The sequence below is a fragment of the Gasterosteus aculeatus genome, chromosome 20 (genome assembly GCF_964276395.1).
Source record: "Gasterosteus aculeatus chromosome 20, fGasAcu3.hap1.1, whole genome shotgun sequence".
Lineage (NCBI taxonomy): Eukaryota > Metazoa > Chordata > Actinopteri > Perciformes > Gasterosteidae > Gasterosteus > Gasterosteus aculeatus.
In genome coordinates, this window is record NC_135707.1 from 6553547 (window position 1) to 6575474 (window position 21928).

The following is a 21928-nucleotide window of genomic DNA, read 5'->3' on the forward strand; positions in this document are numbered from 1 at the left end:
CTTATGTTTACTCATTATGAATGCATTTCTTATAAATTATTAAGTCTCTTGGTGTGTTTGTGTGGTTAATGACACTCGTCACACAATCCTATGTTTATATACAGTTTATTTACAAATCATCACACAGGCTTAAACGTTCACAGTGCGTGCCTGGAAATAAGCTCAGGTTTTCGTTATTCTGACTGGCAACAGAGGTAGACATGAGTTTTGTATCACAAAATTATTAATATAAATGCACAAAACTCTACAAGACGTTCATATAAACACTATCTACAAAACGGTTCCTTCTTAGACACAAAATAGGGCCTCCGACGTTGCAAAAGAAGAATCTCTGTATCATGCTTTAAATGCCCCTGTGCCGCAGTTACGTAGCCCTGAGGTGCCATGTGTTTCTGTGTCAGGTATTGGGAGAACTTCCTTTATATTTATCCATTATTTAAAAAACGACTGAATATGTTTTTTTATTTGATTCCCTGAAATGCAGCATGTATAAAGCGGCTGTCTGTGACATCATCACCCGTGCCGACACTGCAGCTCTGAGGCAGCGCTCCCTTTGCAGGCCGGTGGGCCTGGTGCTCCTGGTGTGCCTTGGACTCCTGGTAGCTCTGGTACTCAGGGTATCCCTATAAGTCCTGCTAACCCTTTTTCCTACAGAGACGGCCATGTTTCGCTGCTGTGCTCCGATACCGCCGCCCCCCCGGTGCACGGCTGCCACGCCTCCGTGTTAGTGGGCAGAACGTTCAGGCTGGTCAACACCTCCTGCGCCGTCTTTCCCAGCATGCCCTGTATGTCGCAGACGAAGCGGTAGACGTAGCGTTTTCCCGCCGTCTTGTGGATGATGTTCTTGTGGTAGTAGTAGCGTAGGCCGCGGCTCAGCTTCTCGTAGTTCATCTTGGGTTTGTTCTTGCACTGGCCCCAGCGCTTCGCCACCTGTGGGATCAACGGACAAACGAAAAACACTCCGTCAATGTGTGTTTGTACCTCTGAACAAAGTCCTACATTCAAAGTCGTACTTCACAAAAGTTGATGTGCTGCAACTATCAAATAAAATGCAAATGGGATGTTAATGCTTAACAATGGGTTTTATTTTAAAATCTAAAAAAAGTTACAATATTTCCCTTTTGAGATGTAGTGTTGTACGAGTTTAAATATAACGCCACTTAAGATACTACACTACACTGCCGCCACTTTGAGCGACCTCCTCACCTCCGAGGGGTCGGACATCTTAAACTCCCACCCGTCTCCGGTCCAGGAGATGAAGGTGCGACAGGCTGAGTCCAGAAGAAGCTCCAGTAAAAACTGCCACAGCTGGATTGGACCGGAACCTGAATGGATGAAATAAAACCGGCAGCCATTCATTAGGTTGCTGAACAAATCTTTGTCATTATCAATTAACGAAGAAGCTCTGTGAGCCTTTACGTACACTCACAGTTCTAGTTTTACTTACACTCACAGTTCTAGTTTCAAAAAAAGTACAGTGACAAACACACAAGTATGAAGCCTACTTCAAGACTTAAAAGAACCTGTGATTGTTTTACTAAATATATTTATTATATTTGTTAATGTTTGCACATTTCTTTAGAGCAGCTCAGAAGAGACGAGGGATCAAACCTGGATAAGTGGACATTCCCGGCATGTGGCCCTCCCTGTCCGGCCTCTGGGGGTGTGCGCTCTTGCGTTTGACCACACGGGGGCAGTACTGCTCCGAGGCCTGAGGGCCGGGGGCCGCAGGCGGGTGGGCAGTAGGGGCGGTGAAGCCGGGACAGGAGTACTCGGGCCAGAGGGACGAGGGCGGCCTCTGCCCGTCGGAGTCGTACGGCTCGGCCGAGTGACGCGAGTAGCTCGGCTCCGTCTCACCTGGAACAAAGAGGCGGAGTCACACACCTGAGCGGCAAAAAGCAGACGGGTCACGCCGTAGTTTTTCCACAGAGGGCGACGACTTACTGTGTAACGTACTGGGGCCTTCTGCGCTCACGAAGGGGCTGTGGCTGCCCTCCACCGCCGGGCTGAACTGCCCGTTGAGGGGCACCAGGCTCTGGTACGTCTGCGGGGACTCCTGGTACCCAGTTTGTGACTGGTCCACCGTCAGCCCCTCTGCACACCGAAACGCAAAGTCAGCCACGAAGAAACTTTACCCTTTAGGGAAATACAAGCACTTTGATGACCGCGGGCGCTCACCGTGCGAGCAGGAGGCCCACCAGTTGAACTCCTGGTAGGAGTCCAGGTTGAAGAGGCAGGTGTCGTCGCTGCTCGCTGCGAGAAAGGGCAAAGAAAGCAACTGTGAGATGAGTCAAGAGCGCCTGGCTTGTTATAGCGACCATGAAAGGTGTGTGTGTGTGTGTGTGTGTGTGTGTGCGTGTGTGTTTTTAACAAATATTCTGAGGTTTCACCTTTAATGTCGTACGGGTGAGAAGCTTTGGGTGGCTCCGGGTAGCTGCTCTCTGCCACATATTGCTGCTGCTGCGCGGGCGCTTTACTGTCTAACAGAAAAGACAGGTCTTCACCAGGGTAGTCTGGAGGTTCAACACAACGCAGACAGGGAGAGTCAGTGAGGTGGGGGGCGGGGGGGCGGGGGGAGGGGTGAAGGCCGGAGAGAGAGCGTGCTTACTCGGAAAAGGACCACACCAATTGTTTATACTCAATGTTGATTAAAGTTCTTTGATTTCATCATCATTGAAATGAAAATCCCCTCAATGGAGAATTATTGAGGTAACTTAACTTCTACAGCATCTCAAGCATGTTTTCAAGACTCCACAAGTAAGAGTTTCTTACAATGAAGAACACAAACAAGACACTGCATTAAAAAGTAGGATATTAATCCAAAGGAGTACAAGTACCCTGTGTAGTACATGCGCTTTAAAAACAAAAGGTTGAATCATTGGTGGTGTCCTTTAAGCTGGAGGTTTATTAAAGATTTACTAAAGATATTAAACTACACTCAGCAAGAAAGGCAAGATGGGGTAATGGTTTTATCTTAAAGGCTGGATGTTCACACAGAAGAAAAATCAGCTGGTTTACTGTCAAATCAGCACCACACACTCAGGCGCTTTCAGCTCTATGGATGGGAGGTTGGGGGTGGGCAGCTTGGAGGAAACGGGGGAGTGGGGGAGGAAGAGACGGGAGGAAACGCAGCGGAGGGAGTGTGACAGAGTAGTGATGGAGGTCTGGGGAACAGGGGGTGTACTCTAAATCTGTTGGAGGAGGAAGTCTGGAGGAAAGGATTAGGAAAGACATGGGAGTGTCTTTAACCTGACCACCCTGTTTCTGTCTGTCTTTGCCTACCTCAGCCCATTCAAGCGTTTACACACACACACACACACACGCGCACACACACACGCACAACAAAGCAGCACCCCACTATCCCGGGTGTCAAGGTCTCATGGAGAAAGCTCTGACAGATGTGATGAGACTCTCTGCGTAAATATTTCCTGTGTCCTTCAGCTGCTGAGGTTCGGAGGAAACAGATTGCGCAAACATACAACAAATAGTAATAATTCTGTCAGGGCATCGCTGAGGGTCTAAAACCCGAGACATCATAAGTGATGAAGGAAAGAGGGGAAAAGAAATTAAAAATAATCTCTAAACTCACCATAAGATGCAAAGTCAAAGCCGGCCGGCACTTCCTGCGTCCTGAAGTCTTCTGTGTAATATCCAGTCTGGCAAATCTCCATCTGTGCGGAAAGAGTCATGATTACAACTTTCACCATGGCAACAATCCTCGTCGATCAATATCTAGGACAAGGCAAAGTGAAAAGCCCTGCACTTCGTGTTAGTTTGCTAAATATAAACTCTCATAATCTATGCATCCTATTTCCATCCGGCGTTTTTTTTTAAATAATCTTTTAGTCAAAGTCACGAGGCATTAAGCAGCAGTGTGAGCCTTTTTACACCAACCTTTTCTTAGTTAAAGTGCTATGTTACATGATCTTTTTTGGCAATAATTCACTTTTTTATGCGTGTAAAAAAAAAGAGACCTATGATAATTTTCATTCTGAAAAGTAGTACAGTTCTCACAATGTCAGAAAATATAGCAAAAAAAAAAACATCCTCTTATTTCACGATGAAAATGCTATTCTTTTGGTCACGTGAAGCCCAAAAGACGCCCTCGTTGTGATTTTCTGCATAAATTTTTTTTTTTAAACTCCAAATTACCTTCATTTTCGAGTCCCTGCCGTCTGTGCTTCTGTCTCCAGGTTTGATGATGGTGTCCCAGTACATCTCTCTTTCGCTCACACGCTTTTTTCACCGGCTACACGAGTGGTCGCCCTCCGGCCGGCGCGCTCCCGTTATAACCGCGGCGCCCGGTGGGAGGGGCGCGTGAGGCCGCTCTGCGTCGTGACCGGAGAGAGAGAGAGAGAGACACCGTGACGTCACACGCGCCCCCTCCCAGCGACAACAACAAACTGAACCAAACGATCATTCATAAAACACTAACACCGTAATCTTCCCGCGGAATACATCACGACGAGTTTCGAGCGACGGGTGGTGGAAGAAATACAATATCAGACTGCGATGTAAGTTAAAGTAATTAGCAACAGAAATGACATAAAGTAACTATCCAAAATAAAATACAGCGGAATGACCCCGGTCATTAAATGCTTCTATTTCCGATTATTATAAACATTCAAATGAATGTCAGGCCATCCAGCTACATACTATATAAAGTTACATTACTGGTTAGAAAATTAACATTTTATTTAGTAAGTAAATCTACATGTTTCGTTTGAGAGAAAACAACTAGGCCTCGCGCTGCCAGTGGAGCAAAAAGAACACGATTGTAATAGTAATATTATTTTTTTTTAATACTCGAAAAATGTATTAAAATAGCCAAAGTATTTGCGTGAATGTGGTATTTTTTGTTACATTCGCATGATATCTCAAATGTATGTATATTTATTGATATTTAAAGGAGATAGAAACAATTAGATCGGAAACAGCACGTCCAACTGCATACGGTGTAAAAAAAATTAATAATAATACATTTAATTTAATTTAATTTAATAATTATGGGTGTTTTTCAGTTTTTATGTCAGGGACAAAGCTGACCGACAGGCAGAAAAAACCTGCTGATTGATCGAGAAAATAACCAGTACCGATGGTGCAGAGACTAAACGACAAACAGCCCTAAAACAATATCAGTCAGTTCACGGTCAGCACGGTCAGTTCAGGTAGTTATTGATATTCTTCATGAAAGGATATCAAGGCATATTCTACAACTTTAAGCCCCACGAGGATTCGATACGAGAGGAACCCCATAACGAAACGATTACAGGCTGAATAATATCCAGTCAGAACACCCATGTGTTATTTTTATCCTCTGATAACATGAGGACTAAATAACTGAGCCGGGCTTTGGGTGGGGATGAAGTGCAGTCTTTTGAAATCACAGCAGTCGGTTTCTAATGAGGAGGGAGGAAGAAAAAAAACAAAAAACAACTCTGTATCTTTAGAAGCCATTCAACAAAACAATGGCCCGTAAAACCCACACAGACAGACACGCACACACACACACACACGCAAAAAGTACTGGCAGAAGAAAGTCCGAAATCACTGCGTGAGTGGTTGCAGCAGATAAGGCCGAGCCCAGGACCTTGTATAAACAAACAGCACGACCCCCCCCCCCCCACACACACACACACATCTGGAAAAGTGGAGCTGGCTGAAATCGTGCGCGTCGGTGGGAGACTGGAGTCGTGATTGGGAGCCCCACCTCGAGACCTCGAGACGAGGACTGGACCGGGATAAGGTGACACAGCGAGAGGTGATTAACAGCCACCTGGGCCCTCTGACGCGGCGGGTCACAGCTGGAGTTACACTGTCACGCCGCAATACGCCTGCAAACAGCATCCAATCAGCCAGACATCTACAGCAATTACCCTTTTAATGTCCTCACTAAGAAAAAAAAGAGAGTATTTGTTTGCATTCATGCTTTCTGGGCCATAGTAATCTCATGTTATCTTTTTTTAACAACATCTCTATCTCTATCTTTAACATCAATTAAGGTATTAGGGCTTAATCAAGTTAGGTTAGGGTCAATGGATGTTCAGACTTAAATGTGCTGGTATTTCCAAAGAGTCTCAAAAGTTTAAAATGAATAAATATTTTATTCTCCAGATGTGGTGGAGAAAGTATTTGGATCATTTGAAAAAGTAAACGTCAGACAAAGTATCCGTCTGTAAAAAATGGCTTTTGTGACAATTTTACTATAATAAATTACTATTCAGTGATCCTGAGAGATAAATATCTTACCATATCATACAATAAAGAATAAGAATAAATTAAACAAGAGTATAGAATATGACATAATTATTATTAATAATAATAATAATATAACAAAGACAAAATTATGATGCATTATATAATATGTTATAAATTAAAGTATCAACAACATCATTATCATGAAATAGAAAATATCGATACCTTCAATGTTCCTTTTCATTTGACTCACTTTAGTTTACATCATCATCGGGCCTTTGGGCTATATATGATTTTTTTATTCTTCAAAATGGTTAAATTATCATGAGTATAATCAGACTGAAAGAGATGGCACACTATTCTTACCCCATGGCTGTGCAACAGGAAGTGAGGCCTAAAATGGAATTACCTGCTGATGTGCTTTTGATTAGAGTATCCTCTGGACCGGATGAACTGAACGGCTCTATTCTTGTTCATGTTCAATACAATTATCTCTGACAATGAAGAATAAAGTCCTAGCTATTTATATACTCTGTGACATTTGGTTATTTTATTGAACATTCACAAAGTTAAAAAATGTCAAATGTTTGTTTTAACGTAAAAATCAGCGTTTACTTGATATTGCTCTTGTTCATAGTGCAGAGCTAGAACAGCTATGACCCTTCTTTTCTTTTAAAAGACAGTCGGGACAGAGTCCTTTGTAACATGTTTATGCTTATCGTTAACAGGCTCTTTAAAAGACAAAACCCTCGCAAAGCAGCCAGTCCGAACTCCGTCCACCACCCACCCCCACCCCACCCTGAAGCATTGTGCTCACCAGCTGTCTCCGGTGTTCACAGACGTACCAGCCTGCTACAAGGCCTCCACCTTCATCCCTGTTCCCAAGAAGCCCGGGATCACAGGACTAAATGACTACAGGCCCGTCGCCCTGACCTCTGTAGTCATGACGTCTTTTGAACGGCTAGCCCTGTCCCACCTGAAATCCCTCACCGACCCCCTCCTGGACCCCCTGCAGTCCGCCTACAGAGAGACAGGTCTGATGCTGTCAACATGGCCCTCCACTTCATCCTCCAGTATCTGGACTCCCCAGGAACCTACGCTGCAGGACAAACTCTCTCAGCTGCACGTGCCCGACTCCACCTGCAAGTATATGACTGACTTCCTGTCTGACAGGAAGCAGCACGTGAAGCTGGGGAAACATGTCTCAACCTCTCGGACCATCAGCACTGCTGCATTCTCTCCCCTCTGCTCTTCTGCCTGTAAACAAACAGCTGCACCTCCAGCCACCAGTCCGTCAAGCTCCTGAAGTTTGCGGATGACACCACCTTCATCGGACTGATCTCTGGTGGGGACGAGTCCGCCTACAGGTGGGAGTCTGACCATTTGGTGACGTGGTGCAGTCAAAACAACCTGGAGCTCAACGCTCTAAAGACACCTTCCCCCATCCCCCCCTGTGGTTTCCTTCTGTTTCCTGGGCTCCATCATCACCCAGGACCTGGGCGCTGAACATCAGCTCCATCACCAAGAAGGCTCAGCAGAGGCTGTTCTTTCTGAGGCAGCTGAAGAAATTCAACCTGCCAAAGATCCTGACTACACGGCCAACATTGAGTCCATCCCATGCTCCTCCATCACCGTCTGGTACGCTGCAGCCACAGCCAAGGACAAGGGCAGGCTGCAGCGTGTCATCCGCTCTGCAGGCCGATCGGCTGCAAACTGATGTCTCTCCAGGACCTTTTCGCTTCCAGGACCCTGAAGCGAGCTAAAGACTAAATCTGTGTGTGCCCTTTCCATCTGGCACTCAGCCTCCTGCCAGACAATCAGAACCAAGACCTCCCGCCAGACAAACAGTTTCTTCCCGTCGGCAGTCGGGCTCATCAACAGTGCCCCACTGACCGACTCTGACTCCACACTCCACATACACTTTCACTTGTCACTTTCTGTTCGCTGGTGCACTTTATTTGTAACTTTTTATTTTTACATTTTATTTTTTATTAAATTTAAATTAAATTTAAATTTCTATGTTGTTCTTGCATGTTGTTTTATCTGCCTTGTTGTCCATTTGTCTTGTCTGATGTTATGCACCAACCGCCAAGTCAAATTCCTTGTATGTCTAACATATTTTGGTAATAAATGTTCCTGATTCCTGACCTTAAGAGTCAGTGTTTTTTGTAACACAATGCAAGATACTATCCCATAATATCTGCCATAATAAAGCAACATTTTTATGTGTTTTAACTTAATATGCTTGTGTCCCATGTGACATTCATGATCCAAAAATATAGGTCCTCTGGAAATTGTCTTAATTTATTTTTTGACACTTTAAATACAACTGCGGTTAATACAAAACCCTAAGATTTGTTTTAAGGTTAAAGAGTGAGCGTTTATACAATCCCATTAGGCCTTCCTGTGTAATTCTGGCAGGCAAACGACAGAGGATTTTGTTTGTCCTTCTGAACAATAAGTCACGGTTCCATGAGAAGCAGCTTCGGTGCTTTCAGTGTTTAACAGTGACTTCACTTCCCAATTCAGAGTTAGAGAGAGAGAGAGAGAGAGAGAGAGAGAGAGAGAGAGAGAGAGAGAGAGAGAGAGAGAGAGAGAGAGAGAGAGAGAGAGAAAAAAACGTGTCATCCGGTTATGGTCTGTGAGCGAAAAAAAAAAATGCAACTGCAATGGTTTGCGCCATAGAGCCAATGCACCCCTGCATGCATTGAAGTGCGGTTAGAAGGCTAAATTAGCTGCGACATTGACAAAAACGACTAAATGACAAAGACTTCGAGGCTGCTGCAATGGACTGTACGATAAAGGTACGTGTTTGAGAGCTTTTACCTGGTGAGAATGACAGGCGGCCACCCAGCCGGAGTCTGCTGAGTGAGAGAGTCACGGCGGTGATGCGAGTTCCCCACTCTTTCCTTCTTGTACAAAATTTCCTCTTCCTTCCCGTTCGTGGTTGTATGTCGGCTCTATAATAACACAACTAACCACTACATCTTTACACTCGCATATAAACACTAATCGGTGGCCGGTTACGCGCGTCAGACAGGGCTTCCAAACGCGTTTTGACTTCTTTCTTTTTTTTTGGTGGGTTTTCTTCTATATTCGGAGTTCTTATTAGGAGCTGCACACTGCGCTATATAACGGAACTTGGGTGCAATTTAAAAATAAATAACGCGCGAAGACCGAAGTTATTGAACTTGGACGGGTTTGACGAACTTTTAACGAAGTTAATGAGGGGATGCCGGATTTTATGGGTGCGCACAACGCAGGTGTCGCTAAAGGCGCCACGGACCGACTTGGACCCAGCGAGAGCCCCTTTCTAAAAGGAGCGGAATCCATTTTCATCAGATGACTGGTATTTCACTTTTCACACTATTACAGCTCTCATCCTCTGGTAATCCTCTCCACACCACCACAGCGGAGTCGTTTTAATATATTTTTAAAAAAGGTAGAAATAAAGGCCTTCGGGTCGGGACTTCTAATCGAAAATCACCATTCAAATAAACTGAAAAAACGATCGAAAAAACGATTGTTGCGCAACGAGGGAAAAAGGCAAACGTTTGTATTCGACGACGTTTATCACGAATATACAAATTGTATACGTTGTTTGAACGAATGTGCGTCGTTACAACTCTGGCCTGAGGTGTTTTATTGCTATTTGTGCCTCAGAATATTCTGCAACCATCCGAATGAGTTAACTTCGACAAGTTATCAATGCCGCCATTAATACGTTCATTACTTCGTTATGAACGATTCATTATAACGAATGTCGCAATACTTCAACCAAAATGTATATTAGAAAAACATATTGAAAAAAAAACAGGGCGTCGGTGGATGGAGGAACTAATTTGACTAATCTCTGTCTTGATTCATTTCAAGAGTTATTTGGCCTATATGTTGCACGCTTTATTGGTGCATTTTGGACAGTTAAGTAATTCAGTGTGGAGTATTCATTTGAAGATAAGGGGTAATAATAAGGCCAGTGCAGAAAAATTATGACAACGGTTTAGCTTTTCGTTTCTGAAAGTTATAATTTGATACAATGATACAAATGTGTTGTATTTGGTTATTTGGGTTTCAGCTGTTTACATTGTGGAACAAATACTGGATGCTTCGTTGATTTAAAAAAAAAAAAAGAAGCTATTTTTTATCAGATACCGTGTCGTAGCAGTTTGCGCGTTTGAGGTTATTTTAAGTATAATTTATAGCTGCAAACGGGAGCAACGTCAGGTGTCGTTATCTGAGCCCAGCAGGCTTCCTGTCTCAAAACCTCAGACTTTCCGCACTCATTTCCGCTCATGGACTAGAGGAGAGAAAGGGAGGGAGAGCGAGAGAGAGAGAGAAAAAAAGATGTCGAAAGATCAACAAAAGCCTCCCAGCAAGAAAACGGAGGGGACAAACTTAGGCGTTGCATTGTTTTTGTTAAAGCGACATTGTGACCCAGGAGCGAAGGGCCGCCGAGGCCCCACGCAGGGCCCAACGGAGGCCCGACGCAAGGCCTCGCGAAGGGCCTCGCGTGCTGCCGGGCTCCGAGCCGTGGAAACCGCACCGTTGTTTGTGCAGCAGAAAGCGCAGCTGCTCGCGTCATGCCTTCACTTTTACTTCTGCTTTCTGCCGCTCGCCTCAGACACGGAGCCGCGGCCTGCCTTGTTTTTGCGCAACTTGTATCTCTGGCCTTGCTGACGAGCGGCCTGCATCTTGTTTCGGGGGAGTTCACATGGTTTCAGGGCCGTCCCTATGCCCCCCCCCCGGAGTGTCCGTTTCCAACGTTTTAACATCGATCCGAGATGATGGTTGATGCTGGGAGGGAGGAAAACCGAGAGCAGCTTCTTTTAACACACGAGGCCGTTCGTGTTCCCAAAGCAGAGTGATCACGTTGGTGAAATGTCCTCGCATCTGCACCCTGTACCCTTTACAGAACTAGAGGTGAAAAATAATACTTCAGAAAAATGAAAGGTTTTCTTCTCTATTCGAATGTTTCCTGCACCTGTGTGGAACCACAATTAGTCGTTTACTCCGTTTATCAGTCGATAGAACATCGATTAGTTTTTGGTTTGTTTGTCAACAACAAAAAGACAGTTCCAGTTAGTAAAAACAATGGCTGGCCTTTTTTATTATTATAGATAAACATATTTGCTCACTTCTGATGGGACTACAACTTGGGCAAGAATTCTCAGTTTTCTAATTCTTAAATTAAATTATTAATTAACCTCCATGTTACTGTTATCGTTCACGCCGTGTGGTCATATATTTTGATGTTTTAAACAAAAGGAACATTTCTAAAGAAGTCGAAGTCCGTGCCGTGAACATCACTCATGGATGCAACCTGCAAAGCTGCAGACTTCAAATCATGTCAGAAGTGTGCAAAGTGTTTACCATCAAACTGAAACACTGTAGGACATCGAGGCACAAAAAAACAAGTTGTTTTGTGTCACTGAGCAAGAGGCTGAAACACATTGAACAGGAAGTCAGTTGTGGCATCAGCGGTCAGGCCACATTTTGGTGAGTTAGTGCGCAGAGCAGAGAGAGAGAGAGAGAGAGGCGGGGGTGGAGGGGGGGGGTTAAAAAAAGAGCGGGGTTGCGTGTTCGCGGTTGTGAAAGCTTGAGCTTGTCGCTAAACATTCAGACCTGTGTCCGATGAGCGTCTACGAGTCACGATAAAAATCAAAAGCTCGAGTGCTGAGCACCAAAACGTGGAACCATTAACGAGCGCGCGGCGCGTCTTCTCACGAGAGATTTATCTGTTTCACTTCTGCACGCGGGCCCCTGATACCAGCACGAGGACTGGGGTAAAGGGGACAGAGCTGAGGAGGATGTGAAGTCCCGCAACGCATACAAAAAAACCCCCCAGAAAAAACATTAGCATGAACAATAACAAAATTAATTCATGCAGAATTCAATATTGCAGATGTACAAAGTATGTGCACCGGTCGTGGGAAGTACTAATGCAGCTATAACCACAAAATATATACTTTATATAATGAGAAGAGATGCCTCGGGTGGTGTCAATTGAGTCAATTTGGGTAGAAGACGTAACTAAACTAAAAGATCTGTGTGTTTACCAGACGTCTGTGGTCTGCCTCTAAGCTGCATTAGCCACGTTAGCCTTGGCTGCTTAGCAACTCATATCAGGATTGGTTTAAAATCTATCTCAATTGTTTAAAACTACCGTCGTCGGAATAAAAATGGAAAATGGGCGTGTCCAATGCTTCACACAGTGCAGGTCACGCCCCTTTTCTGTATTTTCTCAGAAGGCGGCTGAAATTTCCCCCACACTGCTGACTTCTCTCTTAGCTCGTATGCGGCCTCGAGGAAATGCCAACACGGTGTCATTAAGACTCGCTTTACAACGCTCGGGCAACCATTGAGCTAAAAAAAACCCAACACGGGGCAAAAAAAACAAACAAAAAGGAAAACACAATGCGGAGGCGGCACTTCAATCAGGGCTCCAGCCCCCCCACCCTCACCACTAGCCTTTAGGGTTGTTTTCCAACTTTAAAATGACCCACATTTTTACATTGTGCCCCCCCCCCTCCCTCCACTTCCTCTCCCTTGGCCTGTGCCAAAAGGTTCCTATGCACATGGCGGCCAGGTTTCCTGTAGGCCACTGACAAAGCACGCCGCTGACGTACACGGCCCAAAGACAATGCTCAACTCCTCTAAACAAACACGCACTCGCACCCACTCGGACGCGCACTCATCACACGTGCACTCGTTTCAACGCGCACTCGTCTCAACGTGAGAAACAGACACAGCAGCATGAAAGTGGCACCTTGGTTTTCTGAGGCCTCGCTGCTGGTGTCGAAGACAGGAAGACGGAGTTAAATCTCAATTAGACTCCACCTTTAGCTAACTGCAAAATAACGACAAAATAAAACTGTGGTTAAGGTAACTGATGTTCTTTGAGGTTAGAAGGCCTCCTCGCTGCCGGCACAGTTCACTTTCAAACAGCTTTTTTCGCTGGGCCTTTCGAGTTAACGTACCTTTAAAAGTTTCAACCCAATCACAGGGCACTTCCACTGTTAGAGCAGCGCTTTGTTTGAAGGTTAGAAAAGACAGTATGCGATAAGAAGAACGTGTCATGGCTCCGATTCAAGAGGGCCGCGAAGAAAAAGCGTGTGCATTCAATAACAATTAGCAACATTCATATGCATAAGATCAGGGACAATAGATGTCAAAGCAGTTGTACATGTTTATAATACGGCCTGAATGGGAAACAATACAGTATGAGGATGTAACTCGCTAAAAATACATAAAGTTTGTTTATCTGGTAGTTTGTCACTCAAAGTATCAAAGTCAGTCAACGAGCCCCTTAAATCATTCTGCAATTCTTATCCTGCAATGTATTGCTTCCTAAGTCTCTACAAACTATGGTTACTGAGTTTGTTGATCACAAATCCATTCCTACAGAAACACGACACTCAGATGACGCGTTTCCAGTGAAAGTGAGATTTTATAAGTGCTGCGTGTCGCTGTTATCACTCGTACAGCTCTCACGGCCAATGGGGCCCTGACATCAGAGTAAACAAGAGGAAAAAGAGGCCCCGGCTATCTTAATGTCTGACCGCTGTTTCTCTGCCGGACAGGAAGCGCTGTCCGTAGTGAGCGAGGACCAGCCCATATTCGAGCCGCCTTACGCCGCGGTGCACATGAAGGCCGAGATGGCGTCTCCCGGCGGGTTCGGCCACGCCTCCAAGCAGAGCCCCGAGCCCACCGAGCCGTGGGTGGGGTCGGCGGCCCAGAACCCTGGGAAGAGAGGCGAACACGTCAACGGAAGCAGGTGAGTCAGGTTGGAGGCCTCGGGGGAGCTCCGGGTTCCCGCATCGTCTGACTGTAGAGTTGTCACGCTCCGGTCCGGGAGGAGGGAGGGCGGGGGGGGGGGGGGGGGGGTTTCCAGACCCTCACAATGTGTTTAATTGTTCTCTTGGCAATTACAACCCTCCGTCTCTTCTTGCTCTCCATTAGCATCCACCGTAAGTGGAAATTTTTGAATTCCAAATGTGGTAATTATGGAGTTTTTAGCTTTAACTGAAGGACAACAGGACGCCAGTGGTGGAAAGTTACCAGGCACATGTACTCATTCTCAACTACTTGCACTTTGAGCATTTCACTGGTCTGTTACTTCTTATACTACACAACGTTTCATAGAGAAATGTGCTTTCAGCTCCGGTTAATTTATCTGACGCAGATCAGATGATTGTTCTTGGACGTGAAATAGATAAAACTACATGACTGATAACGCAATCTAATAATGTCATTATACTTTTACGTGAGAAAAGGATCTGAGTTATAAGGTAAAAGAATGTAACTCCAAGAGGACTAAACCAGTTCCCACTTGTCAGAAGTTTAAACATTACTAACTAAAAATAGTTGTTGGGGTGCAAATCGGTAGTAACACAAGTAACACTCGGCGGCTCCAGGTCACCACCAGCCTGCTCTTTGTGGGTCTTTTCCCTCAGACGGTGTGTGGCATATTGATTTGTACGAACATTGATTGGCTCCAATAAGCCCCCCGAGGTCTTCTCTTGATGAAGGTGCTCTCTCTCTCTCTCTCTCTCTCTCCAGCCGTGAGTCCCCCGTGGACTGCAGCGTCGCCAAGCGCTCCAGACACGTAAGCAACGACGGGGCCCCGATGCCGTACCAATCCACGTACGCGGAGCCCCGCGTCAGCCCCCAGGCGGCCCCCCCGCCGCCCCCGCCGCCGCCACCCGCCGGCCCCACAGAGGAGAAGAGGGTCATCGTTCCGGCAGGTGAGCTCAAACTTTAAAAATCACCCTGGACCCTCCTCCTCTCGCTGCCCTCATTACTCTCCTGTGCCACAAATAAACAATAGCAGGTTTCCTGTTGACAGCAGGTTTAAAATGAATGCTATTTAAAAAGTGTGAAGACTAAAATGCAAATGTGACTCAGAAGCAGGAACAGGAAACCCCCCCCCACAAAATATTTTACTTACTTACTTATTTGATAAAAATCTGATGGTCTTATTCCATCAATGAATCTGCAGCTGGAAGTCACAGAAAAACAAAACGAGGCATTTTGGGTTTGAATGAGTTAATAAGCTTCATTCAGCCTGAAATAAAAACGTACAAACTTAGAAGTATTAAGACCGAATAGTTCGATATGTAAACTAATTGACTCATTGGGGTCTTCCCTAAAAGAAGTAGAAATAATATCTTGATCAATAAAGCGACACATGGAACCACAGCAGGAAAACAATTAAAGTACCTGCAACGTTCCCTAAAAAACAAAAGAAAAGATGAAATCAGAAAAACTTTGTGTAATGAAAGTTGCCAGTTGAACTTTCACAAAGCTTCACAAGCACTCCGGACCGATGGTGAGAATTATTTGTGTCCCACTTTTAAAGATTTAGCGACTGGGAGCCACAGGAAGTGAATATAGAGTTGCACTGAGCCTCTTCAAAGGGGTTTGTGAACAAAATTAAAAGTAGAGAATAACTTCTGCCTAGCGGACGCTTGTGTCATTGCTTTACAGATATTTAAGGTCGAACATGTTGTAAAAACACTCATAAAGGCTCTGGGTGACGCGCTATTCTATCAACAGGTGAACTGAAGGGTGGAGGCTTTTTTTTTTGGCAGAAATAAGATGAATGGACGTGTCCCCCACTATCCAAATAGTCATAGTCCAAGTTATTATTATCATCTCGTCGGAGGACGAACCTCGTGACATCATTTACCGTTACCCTCGTCTGAGACTCGTGACTCGGTGTGCTCAAAGCTCGCAGCGGAACGTTTCTGTGAGTCAGTCTGACCTGTGGGGAGGTCGACCCCCCCCCTCTCCGTTCTGTGGAATCCATCTTGATTTATCCCGCTTCATAATACACGGACGTTGCATCACGAACAAGGACACTCGGTGCACGAGGGCGTAGTGGCGTCTCTTCACCGTTTATATAAGCTTCTGATTAATATTACGGGCATTTCACAGTCATTGTTTGCTCCTGGAAATGAGCTTAACTTCCTGAATCAGATTAGCAAAGAGGCCTGGACGTAGATTTCAACAAGGGCTCGGCAGTATGAAGAAAATTAAATTAGAAAAAAGGACATCTTTGACATTAGTGTGACATTATGTGTATTCACACACTATGAGATTCTAGATAAATACCCATCGGTGACGTGGACATAATGACTCACTAGGGCAAGTAAAAGACCAGCTAAAGAGGTAAGAAAAGAGAATTACATCACTTTTCTATAACACGTAAGTAGTTAAACCGGGCTTTGTTTTCACAGAATGAGTAAACCCACCCAACTTCACAATCAGTATCACGATCACAAGTATCCCAAGCGGAGCTCGTTTCTGGGTTCCATTTGTTGTTATTCTGCACTTTCATATCTCACAAACCTGTCGCTTATAGAGATCCTTCCATATGTGTTATACAAAAAGATGTGTAAAAAAAACAGGCTTTTTTTGCTTTGTCTATAAAAAAAGTTAACCGTCTCTTGCTTACACTTTAGCTACGCTGCAGTCAATCCTGTAAGTGTTCCACAATAAAAAGAAGTGTCTTGTTACTAACGGAAACATTTTCATTGTTGTGACAAATCCAGAAAGCAAAAATGTTGGATATTTAAACTTTTTAACTCCGGGACACATGATCTCACACACTGGAACAGATGAACAAGCTGTGATGTCACGGAATGATCTGGTCCGTACGAGTCTCAGACTGAGCTGTAAGGTTAATTATTGACGAATTGAGACGGCGTTATGAATACAGCATCTGGTCCATTGTGTGTCTGATGCCAGACCCGGAGGTGTGGACACAGGACCACGTGAGGCAGTGGCTGGACTGGGCCATCAAGGAGTACGTGCTGGAGGAAGTGGACGTGGTGCTCTTCCAGGCTCTGGACGGCAAGGCGCTGTGCAAGATGACCAAGGAGGACATGATGCGCCTCACGTCAGCCTACAACGCAGACATCCTGCTCTCGCACCTCAGCTACCTCCGGCAGAGTAAGACCCGCCCCTCTCTCCCTCTCTCTAAGCACATATATGTTCTATTTGTAGATCTCTCTCCATACATACAACTTCTCATTCAATCATACTATGAAGTATATCCAAACTTCTGATACGTCATGCGAATCTGTCAATATGTATCCATCTCTATCTATTGATAGATATATCACGTAAAATATATACAAAGTAAATGTACGTATATATTTACCAGTGTGTCAGCGTGACCATAATAAACCCGAAGGAAGATGGATAGCGCTAAAATGATGACAATAAAGACTAATCAACGGTGATAATATTGCTGGATGTTAAATGACATACACTGATTGATCAAAAATGATTTTATTGTTATTTTCAACTGCTTGTTTGTTTATTTATGTTGTTTTACTCTCTTGTGAGTAAAATTGTGATGGGGGTTTACAATTTATGAATTTATATTCACTTGACAATTCCTCTCATACTCATGAAAATAAATGAATAGGTTTCAGAGAATTTATAACCTTAATTTCTAGGACATGATGTCATTTGAGGCTGCAGTTCGGGGGGATGTTGCCGTCCTTAATGAAGCGTTGAGACCCCAGTTCCTTTTTGCTGATGCAGGTTTCCTGTGGACAATACTCATGCTCAGTACTCATGATTTCTGATACTCGCCGCATTACATCATTTTTGCAGTGTTGTTGCTTCTGCGAATCAGTGGTAAAAAGGTCTAGTTTTCAAGGTAACATAACGACAGAAACACCGGACCGGTACTCCAGCAAGACCTCGGCGGTCGACTCTTCGGTGCACAACACCCCTCATGACACCGACGCGACTCTGGGACGCTGGACGACTGCGTGATCCATCTAAAGAAACAGCATAATCTAGACTTTCCCCCCCCTTTTTTTGCTTTAGGTAGTCCTACGTTCTCATACTCCACAACCCCTACCAACACCACACCCCCATCCCCACCCCCACAACAACAACAACAACAACAACAACCACCCAGACTACAGGTGAAAGCAGGTGAGATTGTCAAGTCTTTATTTAAAAAACCGAAGCAGTTACGGGTTCTATCCATCTCTCCTCTTGCTTATTGCGTCTACCTACTGTTTGGTGTAAAGTCATTAATATCTCCTCCTGAACCGGGTACACTTGACACATTAATTGATTTGGATGAACAATCTAATATTTTCATAACAGCAGATCAGTCACAAGGCCAATTGCATTTTGGCTGAGGATACGTCTGAACCATTTAGCATGAAGATTAAACGCAGAAGTGAAGAATCAGAGCATTTTCTCCACAGCTCATTGTGAAACATTAACGGCCAAAAAAGGTGAAGAAGTCCCCAGACATTCCATAATAATTTAAATTTTCAGGTTTTAAAACGCAAGATGAAAATACTTTAGTTTTCAAATGGTGTTGCCTTAATTTCCATTTTAAAGAGTTGAGAGTTGAAAGCTCAAGACTCAGGGTCACACTCTCAAGCCAAACACAAAATGAGAGCCAAGTACTTACATACAAAAATAATCTGTTGAGTTTCAGAACGGTGTGGCATAGTTTCAAGAGGTTCAAAGAGGATCTTTGGCCAAACACTGGCCTCAGTTGACAAAAAAAAAAGAAAAACCGATGAGTTCAAAACTCAACAGGCAGTTTCAGACAGGAAGCAGCTGCACCGGCGCAGGAAATGGGGAGTACGGGTCCTACTCCTGGGACACAATTCACAATCTTGTGGCAACAGGGGTGGCCGGGACAAAAGAGATTTTTTGGGTCATCTTCAGAATTCTTAGCATCTTGGTCTCCATTGACTGACTTCCTTCCTACTATAGCTGAACCAGCCCACGGTCCACTTCAAAGCCTGTTCAACGTCTAGTCTGATCCTTTTTCCTTGTGTGCAGAGAGCGGTTTTGAGGAGATCAGCTGCAGAAACAGCTGGGCGGCAAACACCATGAGTCCAGCGCCAAAAGGTATGAAGACAAAAGCATGATCCAAGGAAAAGGGTCTTTCATAGACATCGTGAATTCTGAGCATTACTCAGTGATTTTATTTTTCACTTGTAGGTCCCTCCATGGAGCACCAACACAGCGCGAGAGTTACAGAGCCCGTTGCAAGAATTGTCCAAGGTATGAAGGCCTTTTACCAAAATGATTTTACCAACCGTAAAGCAGGCCGATTCTTGCTTAAAAATGGCTGAAATCTCAGGAGCTCTATCCTGAACAACCCGATGTTTCCAAAAAATCCTTTAACGACAGATGTGTGCAAGGGTTAAGAGTGTCGCGCCAGCTGCTCTCCAAGGCCGGTGGGAAGGTCAATAGGTTTGGTGGTATTCAATCACACAGACCAAATGACAACGGTGTTCTCACAGTCCGTCCAAAAAAAACAAGCCTACAACGCCAACCCAAGAGTCCTGCAGCTTGCATTTCATTTTTACCCACCAGCAGAAACGGATGAAGGGGGTTCTGCACCACGTAATTACTAGTCTATGGCGAAGCTGCACGGAACAAATCGCAGATGTGAGCGTGTGATTCGAAAATTGACACAAGCGATTAGTTCCAAGTATTGGCACAGGACCAGAATTGTGATGCATGTGATGTCAAGCAACACAGAAGGACGTTCCGTGTAGTGCGAACAAAGAGGTTACAAAGTGGAATGAGGTAAGAAATCTATAAAAAAAAAAATACTTTTTTTTTCTTCGCAGACCCGTATCAGACATTAGGGCCCATAAGCAGTCGGCTGGCCAACCCAGGTGAGAATCTAACCACCACGAGCTAAACCAAAAAGTATCACACAAATGAGGCCTTTACACTGTCTGCTTTGGCAACATGAGCGAGGGCTGGCACACATGCACTCAAACCTCCAAATCAAGCAACACCTGTTGTGTCAGCAGAATTGCATCACACTCAGACGAAAATCCGGCTTCCCTCTCATCGAAATGACTCTTTGCCCTGCTGTTTTCCTCACAGAAGGCCAAGCCCTCAGCTCATCCAAGAACCGAACAGCCAAACAAAATCCCTACAAGCTCCCTGACCCCAGCGCTCACAGGCCTGTGGGTAGGTTCCATCCCCGACGTCTGTCACTTACTCCAAGCCACACAGTGAAAAGGTCACATTTGGTGGAACGAATTAATTTTTTTTTTTTTTTTTTAAGTTAGCGTAATGTTACTGGGACAGACTGCCGTCCACAATAAAAATTGACGGAGGCGCTGTCCAAGGTCCTGGAACTGAAATATATTTGTTTTGTTCCCCTTTATTCAAAACTCAACACACAGACGACCACATCGTCCAAACTGTTACAATCTTTTCTCCAGAGATTTAAGATGCTCATCCACAGTTCTGCCACTCGCAGTACATTTCCACCGAAGCAAGGAAGGGATTTCTTAAACATTCATTTTTCCATTCGCCCCCTCCTCTCTTTACCAGGTTCGGGGCAGATACAGCTGTGGCAGTTCCTGCTGGAGCTGCTGTCCGACAGCAACAACGCCGGCATCATCACCTGGGAGGGCACCAACGGCGAGTTCAAGATGACCGACCCGGACGAGGTGGCCAAGCGCTGGGGCGAGCGCAAGAGCAAGCCCAACATGAACTACGACAAGCTGAGCCGCGCTCTGCGCTACTACTACGACAAGAACATCATGACCAAGGTGCACGGCAAGCGCTACGCCTACAAGTTTGACTTCCAGGGCATCTCGCAGGCGCACCAGAACCACTCGGCGGAAGGAGGGATCGTTAAGTACCAGACTGAGATGTCTTACGTCCAGCCTTACCACAGCCACCAGCCCAAAATGAACTTCATGGGCGGCCACCCCGCCCCCATGTCCGTCTCCCCCGGCAACTTCTTCAGCCCGCCGTCCCCGTACTGGAACTCACCCAGCAGTCCCATCTATCCCGGGTCAACCATGACCAGGCATCCCACCACCCACTCCCACCTGAGCTCGTACTACTGAGCGACGGCGACGACCTTTCGAGGCCGAGCGGAACCCAGACGCACTAGAACACACATTTACTCCATCCAGGGCCGTTCCCGAGCCGAACCCCGTCTGAAACGAAGGAGGTATGACGCGAGGGGTCTGATCTTATCAGGGCGTGGTTCTTCTTTTAGTCACGTTCCTTCTTAAACATGGATAAAACCCCAGGGTTAATTAACTGCCAGGGATTGGTATTGTACGCCTCCCGAGATTTGTTATAAATATACTGATTAACGGTTATTCAAATGTTTTGAAACCAAGTTTATTTTGTAAGTACGTTGTTTGATTTGTAAAGTCATCGTCTCTACTGTGGGAGTAGCTAACGGTTTTGAAACTGGTCTTTTCGACTCTTGAAGAACTCTTGTTGAAACTGCAAATATCACATTCAATGGCCTGACATTTGTAAAAGAGAAATTGTATAGAATAATGGTTATGTAGCAATATAACATTTACTCACCATGTAAAGCTAATAAATGATGCTTGTATCTAAAAATCTTTCAGTTTCATTCACTCATTTATTAGAGAAACTCTGCTTTAAGTATGTACTTAAATTGTGATTTTGAGCTCAGAACTCAATACAACTATTCTATTCACCTGTTGAAAACAATGCAAATATAAGCAATAAGCATTGTCACGTTTGTTTAATCCATAGGAGATATTTAATTAAGTTTAACTATGGGGGTACTCAATAGCCAAATGGCCAGCGCAGACAGTCCCAGATTTGATTCCCCCACAATTCCTGCCTCGATCTCCAATAAATAGCATTAAACAATGAGCTTTTAAAAGACATAAGCAGAGGCAACCTTGATATTGAACAAAATATCAAAGGGATTCTAAAC

The 21928-nt window shown here is 44.9% G+C and overlaps 2 protein-coding genes across 11 annotated transcripts; one reads left to right on the plus strand and one right to left on the minus strand.

Annotated features, from left to right (window-relative positions):
- Positions 1 to 89: 89 nt before the first annotated feature.
- Positions 90 to 9176, minus strand: etsrp (ETS1-related protein). Of its 5 annotated transcripts, none has more exons than XM_040164511.2 (9): positions 9022 to 9176; positions 4153 to 4328; positions 3590 to 3671; positions 2391 to 2513; positions 2179 to 2253; positions 1945 to 2094; positions 1612 to 1857; positions 1207 to 1325; positions 90 to 930 (listed from the first exon to the last, which is right to left on the minus strand). In XM_040164511.2, the coding sequence occupies exons 2-9, from the start codon at positions 4216 to 4218 to the stop codon at positions 649 to 651; spliced, it is 1143 nt and encodes a 380-aa protein (XP_040020445.2). In that variant the 5' UTR covers positions 4219 to 4328; positions 9022 to 9176; the 3' UTR covers positions 90 to 648. The 5 variants fall into 5 exon arrangements, with proteins under 5 accessions (XP_040020445.2, XP_077950892.1, XP_077950893.1 ...); XM_078094766.1 differs by having other exon boundaries at positions 2391 to 2480; positions 9022 to 9153; XM_078094767.1 differs by lacking the exon at positions 9022 to 9176 and adding an exon at positions 5711 to 6305 and having other exon boundaries at positions 2391 to 2480.
- Positions 8804 to 21582, plus strand: fli1rs (Fli-1 proto-oncogene, ETS transcription factor-related sequence). 6 transcript variants are annotated; one of them, XM_040164505.2, is made up of 10 exons: positions 8804 to 8999; positions 13776 to 13969; positions 14755 to 14939; positions 16945 to 17148; positions 18040 to 18150; positions 19024 to 19092; positions 19186 to 19248; positions 19824 to 19871; positions 20089 to 20175; positions 20545 to 21582. In XM_040164505.2, exons 1-10 carry the CDS (start codon positions 8982 to 8984, stop codon positions 21066 to 21068), a joined length of 1503 nt encoding a protein of 500 aa, XP_040020439.2. In that variant the 5' UTR covers positions 8804 to 8981; the 3' UTR covers positions 21069 to 21582. The 6 variants fall into 6 exon arrangements, with proteins under 6 accessions (XP_040020439.2, XP_040020441.2, XP_040020442.2 ...); XM_040164506.2 differs by lacking the exon at positions 8804 to 8999 and adding an exon at positions 9108 to 9544; XM_040164507.2 differs by lacking the exon at positions 20089 to 20175.
- The last annotated feature ends 346 nt before the right edge of the window (positions 21583 to 21928 follow it).